Here is a 7,717-nt window from a genome sequence, read left to right on the forward strand (position 1 = left end):
GGTGACCCCCTCGGATCAGTGCGTCTTCTGACCTCGACGGGGCGGTCCGCTGCCTAAGTCGTACGCGACTTGGGCTCGGGCACATGCTGGCTGACGGACTAGTACCATCTACGGTTAGACCACAGGGATGATTAAGTTCTACCCCGTGTGGCTGGGATGCGAAGTGTCTGTCTTGGCCGGCAACCGCCCAGCAGGGCCCTCGCGTTGACACTAGAAGTTTCATTGGTTCAGGGACTATCCTTGGTCCACGTGTAAGTCTTGGCGAGTGCGACAGTGACTGGAATTGACCTAGGCCCGATCGGGAGGGTGCCGAGGTATGAAGTTATCTCTGTACACGGGAGTACATCGCGTAGACTAGTCGGTCTTTCGAATAATCGCGAATCCTTTTGTAAGGCACGAAATATAATAAAGTGTCGGTAGAGTCATTTTAACTTAATCCGCTCCAAGTTAGATTAGGGTGCCTTTGATACGGATAGCGCCAGCAGGCTGCGCCACTAGGGCGCATGTCGGGTCTCGATGCGTAGCCACCTCCTCGTGGTGAGACCTGGTAATTGGTATCGTTTTCCTTTGGGAAACGATATGAAGCTAAGAGCTACGCCCAAAGTATAACATATGTCCTATCTCTTCTGAATTTTCACTTTTCCATTTGAACTATGAAGGAAAGAGTAGGCGAAATTTGCATGACAGATAATTTGGCAGTACGAAATTAACAAATTACTCGATTTCTACGATTAATTTATGAACTTTTATAGCTGGATCGCAAAGCTGGATCTTTGGGCAACACTTTCATGCAATTTTTGCATATAATTTGCGGCTAACCAATTTATTATTATTACTTACTAGACGGCGTCTGGGATTTCACAACAACGGTCGGCACGATTGTCCATCAAAATAAATAATTCTAAACAAAACTAGTTGTAAAATACGAACAAAAATGATATGGGAATATTCTCAAGGATTTTGCTTTTATAATGTGCACATATAATTTGTAAATTAATTGCATAGAAGATTGTAGTTAATGGAAAACCAATACTATTACCGACATCAGTTGGAACACTCTGCGAAATAAATGCACGTAACTAATTAATTTAGAAGAAATGAGTATTCAAAATTATATTGGAATGTTCGCAAAAGATGCGCCTTTACAATACAAGTCTAAAAGTTGAAAAATTAATCGCAAAAATTGTGTAATTTGTTAATTTTTTAATGTCGAATGAAAATTTAGGAAGCAGCGATAGCTGCTATCTATAATTTTACACTGGAAGCCTGTATTCCAGTAAAAATCAAGGTTGACGCTAACGGAGCACAAGCTTTCAGTGTAATGTCATACATGGCACCTACCTCAATTTCTTAAATTTCCATTCGGCATTAGGAAATTAATAAATTACATAATTTCTGCGATTAATTTATGAATTTTTATACTTGCATCGTAAAGGCGCGTCCTTTACAAACTTTTTGATATAATTTTCTATATTAATTTCTTTCTAATTAATTAATTACAAGTAATTATTCTCCGAGTGTTCGAACTGAGTCGAAGATATTATTGGTTTTCCATTAATTACTATCTTCTACGCAATCAATTTATAAATCACATGCGCACATTGTATAAACAACATCCATGGGAATATTTTCATACGATTTTTGTTCATATTTTACTTTTAGTTTTCTTCGTAATTAATTATTTTCATAGACAATCGTGCCGAACGTTGTTGTAAAATCGCAGACGCCATCAAGTAATTATTAATAGCAAATTAAATACCATCAAGTTATGTGCAGAAATTGCATAAGAATGTTGCCCAAAGATCCAGCTATCTGATCCAATTATAAAAGTTCATAAATTAATCGCAGAAATCGAGCAATTTTTCAATTTTCCAATTGCCGGAGCATCCATCCTTTTCTAGTCGCTTGCTGTCCTTGTCACAGGGACAATACTTTTACAGCCTATATGGACAATACTTTTGCCGCCCCTGGACAATACTTTTACCGCCTCTGGACAAAACTTTTACCGCTTCGATGGACAATACTTTTGCCGTCTCAGGACAAAACTTTTGCCGCTTCGGTGGACAATACTTTTGCCGCCCGTGGACAAAACTTTTGCCGCTTCTGTGGACAATATCTTTGCAGCTCGGCCGTTAAATTTTCGACCGATTTCGCGACTTTGTATTAGGATAACATAACATGATAGGAGGTCGCTCGACGAGACAGTTCCAAGAAATGACGTCATTTCCAAGAATTCTCAGGCAACGCTTCTGTAGCCGTGCCGTAAAATTTTCTGGCGATTTCGCGATTTTGTATCAGGATAACATAACATGACAGGAGGACACTCGACGAGACAATTCCAAGAAATGACGTCATTTCCTAGAATTCTCAAGCGATACGTTTTCAGCCTCGGCGAGAATTTTTCGACCGATTTCGCGACTTTGTACTAGGATAACATAACATGATAGGAGGTCGCTCGCCGAGACAGTTCCAAGAAATGACGTCATTTCCAAGAATTCTCAGACAATACATTCGCAGTTTTAGCAAGATATTTTTGGCCGATTTTGCGATTTTTTATTAGGATAACACAACATGAAAGGAGGTCGCTCGTCGAATCGGTTCCAAGAAATGTCGTAATTTCCAAGAATTCTCTGGGCAATAATTTTGCAACACGGCGAGAAATTTTCAGCCAATTTTGTCGCTCTGTATTAGGGTAACATAACATGATAGGAGGTTGCTCGCCGACCTGTTCCATGATTTTACATCAGCTCCAACAATTCCCTGGACAATACTTTTTCTACTTTGCAGTACATTTTAATAATTTTACTTACCTTATACTTGCCTTATACTTACCTTGCTTACTTACACCTTCCCTTACTTCGATTCCTTTCCTTTCTTACAAGGAGTGTGCAAGTCCTTCCGGACACCGATTTAGTTGAAACTTTGCAGCTTTGTAAATAACGTCATGCAGTTTAAGAGAATATATTATTATAACCGCAATTACTAAATAGTTTTAAAGATATTTGCGATTAAAGTTTTATTACATCGTTAGTTAAGTGTTTATTTCCAATGTGTTTCAAGTTAAGTTGTAGCGTAAATGGCACGATCGAGAATTGATATACTGGAGGACTGGGGTCCGATCGCGTCCATAGCTCTCATAATTTTTTAAATATATTTTTTGTTTTGTATTTATTTCTCGCCTATGAAATTATTGTAAATACATAATTATAAATAAAATTTCTTAATAAAAAAAATTATCTTTTACGCTTTCTTATGCTAGTATATATTATTACAAAATAATAAGTATATTATGTAAGAAAAATACTTTTGTACAGCTATCTCATTTACTACAGAAAATACAAAATTATCGCTCGTGTAAGTATTAATTATTAAATTGAACATTGTATAAGAATGTTGCCCCTAATTCCAACTTTTCTGTGCAGCTATAAATGTTCATAAATTAATTAGAGAAGCTTGGAAATTTGTTAATTTTCTGCTGTCGAATTGACTTATTAAGATGTATTATTAGCGCCTAACCAGAAGTGGTATCTAGTTCGAATACAAATTTTACCGCCTCCGATCAGCGCCATTTATGATTTGGGCTCATAGATCGAAAAGCTAATACTAATATAGAATAAGCAAGGAGTCGTAGAAGAGTTGGTCACGTGACAGACAAGGACAGAGAGGGGATAGAAAAGGACAGAAGGGCTCCGGTGGTGAAAAATTAATTAATTACTGAATTTCTGTAATTAATTTATGAACTTTTATAACTTCGTTGCAAAGCTGGTACTTCAGGCTACATTCTTATATAATTTTCGCAAAGAATTTAACTCCAAATTGTTAGTTATTAATTTCTGTTTGATAGTGTCTATGATTTCGTAACGACGACCATCCCGACCTTCCATGAAAATATTTAATACTAAACGAAACTAGACGCAAAATGTGATCAAAAGTAATATGTGAAGATTCGCAAGGACATTGTTTTTATAATGAATACTTAAAGTTTCATAAATTAATTGCGTGAGGGACAGTAATTAATGAAAAACCAATGGCGTCTTCGACAACTATTCAAACACTGCGCAGAGCAATTATTAATAATTAATTAATTAGGGACAAATTTTTATCGAAAAATATATTGGAATGTTCTTAAAGGATCTGCCTTTACGATGCAGTTATAAAAGTTCATAAATTATTCACGGATATTGAGTAACTAGTGAATTTTCCACAGCCGATTCAATTTATTAAAATATATTCGGAGCACATAACCAGAGTTAGTAAATTGACAAAATATTTTAATCTATTGAAAATAAAGCTGTAATTAACGGAATAGTAAAACTTTAATCGTAAATATCTCAAAAACTATGTAGTAGTTGCCGCTGTAATGATATATTTTCTTAAAGTGCATGACGATATCTACAAAGCTGCAAAGTTGCAACTAAATCGGTGACCCGAAGGACTTGCACTCTCCTAGTTAGACTATAGAATTAAAATAGCCTTAAATTATACTAAGCAATAGTTTATATTTTAAATATAGTTTATCGTTATTAAATTGAAAATCCTGTACTTTGTGCTATTTGTGTTGTTATCCCTCATCCTCCTGCAAATATAATTTAAAAAAGAAAATCTTCTATGAAACAATATCTTCAAAATTTTCAATAAATTACTTAGTTAACAGATATCAAAATTTGGCAATCTGTCAAAACATTGCAGAATACTCGAATATTTTAGAAAATCACAAATAAGAAAATGTCGTCCACGTAACACAAATAATTCCAAAAAATCGACACATGAAATTTATGAAAAAGTATCATAGATCTCGTCAGCGAAACACGCACGATGGTCAATTCTTGCGTATGCTACTCGGATGAACTTAGAGCGTGGAAGCACGGAAGGTGGTGTAAAAGGCGAGACGAAGCGAAATGTGGCGTTGAACGGTGAACAAATCGGTGGCAAGAAGGAACGAATCATTTTAATCTCCGACGATAGAATCGCTCGCGAGGAAGTTTAAATTACGTTGGAAGGAGCGGCGTGCCGCTCGTCATTCTGCTGCCGCGGCCATCATTGCCTTCTTTAACTTTCGCGGAAAGGAGGACTCGGCCTGCCGTAGAAGCAGCCTGGCAGAGCCCCGGTATCCCTGGAACTTAACTTTCTTCCTGATTGACGTTCGGTTATTGTCGCATTTGCATAACTCACCCCCGCAGCGTGGCGGGTCAGGTTCCTTTCGCGTCTTCCCTTCTGTCGTCGCGTCTCGGGGATGCTAACCAAGAGACAAGGACGCGAGGAAGACGAGCAGGCTGAGCCAGGACAGTGGTGGCAGAGAGGTGGCGGAAGTAGCAGGAAGGGAAAAGGGAAGACGTCGTGGAAAGAACGGGAGAAGAATGCGGGAACGGCCGCGTGTCAAATCGAATTTGCCTCATTTGCCCTGAGCGGCGACTCTGCCGGCACGAGAATCTATTAGAATAATTTTTATGAATCTAATTTTAAATTCCAGCGAACGAAGTTACTTTACTGTCACGCTGTCAGCGGCTCTTTATTAAGTGGTCCTTCTTGCACAGCCGGTCCACGCAGCCGGGACTCGCCACCCATCGGAAACGAATAATTTAAATAATTTCTACCCGTCTAATTTCTATTCTGCCCGATGTCGCGGTCGAAACGAGATTTCGCCGATTACCGGATACGCTCGATCGTATTATTCAAAACACCCGAGATCCGCCAGAACTCGGCCAACAATCGGGATTCACCAGGTCCGGTTGGTTAACTGACTTCTCGTGGCTCCATGTATTCGATCAAGGTACAATCGCGATTAATCGAATTACATCTGCCACCACACCGTTTTAACCCCTTGCGCTGCTTTCTACCCTTCGTTATTTTTTAAACGACTTTGGAAATTTTTTTTCCAGACCAAGGCGATTAACTTCGCTCTGCGAATTGTTCGCTCGAGAAATTTGATCGATATTTGTAATTTTTCTACGCGTGAAATAAATTTCTGTCGTTTGCAAATCGGTTTAGAAAATGAGTGGTTCATTTGAATAGTATTTGGGGAAAGTTAGGTAAGTGACGAGAGTCTCAGTTTCCAGGAAGAAATAGATATCGTTGTCATTAAATTATGGATGAAATTTAATTTATTTTTTGGTGGTTTCATAGCATCAAGTTGTAATGTTAGACTACCGACTTGGAATCGAATTGTAATCAAAATTAAAGTTTCGAAGAAAACTTTTCATACTTTTATATAACAATATTTACTTCTCACGTGTTTAATTAATCGTTCGACAGTCCCAATTTGCAAACAAATTTAATTTAGACGAATAGTTGTCGTGTTTATTTGACATTCTATTATTAAAGTTTCTACTTTTTCACTTATTCGAAGAAATATCGTTTGTACCATTACCACGTGCAATTTTTATACTGTATAATTTTAATTGGACACATGGTACGTATTCGACATTATTTTTGGTTCATTAGGCGCACAGTTATAAAGAAATAATCGATGAGGTAACGTGGTAAGAAAGTTTATTTTTAAATTCTATTTTGTTAAATGGAAACTTATTGATTTAAAATAAATACAAAACGCGAGGAATGAGTTCTATGCATTAAGTGTCACCGGTAGATCTACCCCTGACAGTTTTAAAAAATTACCTCTCCCTAGATATCTCGCAATTTTATTTCAATCGTCTATTATAAATAACTGATGGTTCAAGAATTTCCAGATGATTTCACCGAAATTTGACCTTTTAAACAGGTTAATAACCTTCGGATTTAACCTTTTTATATTTAACCTTTTAAATTTGATAGAGTATGACCCAATTTTCACGAGTGGCGAACTTCTTTTATTACCATGACAATCTCATATTATAAATATTATACTCCCTCCATTCTTTATTCCCTACTCGTAAATTTTCACTCAAGTTTCACGAATAACGAACTTCTACTACCATGACAATCTCACGCTATAAACATTCTACTCTCTATTCCCTATTCTCCCTTCCTTAATAAATTATATCTTATTTCAGGTTAATCCTATAAAGAGTGAACATTTCTCGTTTCACATATCCTCCTTTAACCAGTGCATAAGACTGTAAAATGGAGTTCTCTATTCTCAACTGTCGAATATTTCCAAGTTCCAAAACTCACAAATTACACGCAATAAAACCTAAGAACGTAGTTACATATTTTCATCCGATATTTTTCCTCCAAGCTTCACTTTCCGTTGCAATCATCCGGTTCCTCCTATTCCCCGACCTACCCAGGAATTAATTTTCTCGCTAACCATCACGCGATCGCAAGGAAAGGAAAATACCAAGCATCCCTCGAGCCAGAGCCTTACGAGGACGTTCCATCGACAAGCACCAACTCGCGAGTGCAAGGGAGCCGATTTTCCTCGGTTCTTAAGATTTCCGGCGATTCTCGAGGAGCAACGGGCCGTGTGGTCGAAGCCTCCAGGTCGGTTCTCCCGAGCACCAATTACGATTACCGAACGGTCGTCACTCGGCATTATCGGATAGTTAACCCGGTAAATGGGGGGAAGAATTGTCCGTGGCGGGATGTCGATGACGATGATTCGAGGGCCGGCCTCGGGGCGCAGCAAGAAAAAGTCGCGATAAGGCGCGCGGGCAGCCAGCGAGGCATGGAATTCCACCAGGCAGATGGAGCACCTCGGCGGCCTATATTCGCGGCTTATTTTAGAACCGCACCGAGCCAGCCTCGGCCATGCACGCGCACGCGTGTAGCCGTGCAACGC

General features: G+C 38.5%; 1 protein-coding gene across 1 annotated transcript; it reads right to left on the reverse strand.

Annotated features, from left to right (window-relative positions):
• Window positions 1-5,049: 5,049 nt before the first annotated feature.
• Window positions 5,050-7,471, reverse strand: LOC108555917 (uncharacterized). Its single transcript, XM_083287420.1, is given in 3 exon segments — window positions 5,050-5,236; window positions 7,327-7,421; window positions 7,424-7,471. Coding segments are annotated over 3 exon segments (330 nt in total).
• Window positions 7,472-7,717: the final 246 nt, after the last annotated feature.

Source organism: Eufriesea mexicana, unplaced genomic scaffold (assembly GCF_001483705.2).
Source record: "Eufriesea mexicana isolate 0111107269 unplaced genomic scaffold, ASM148370v2 scaffold337, whole genome shotgun sequence".
NCBI classification, from domain to species: domain Eukaryota; kingdom Metazoa; phylum Arthropoda; class Insecta; order Hymenoptera; family Apidae; genus Eufriesea; species Eufriesea mexicana.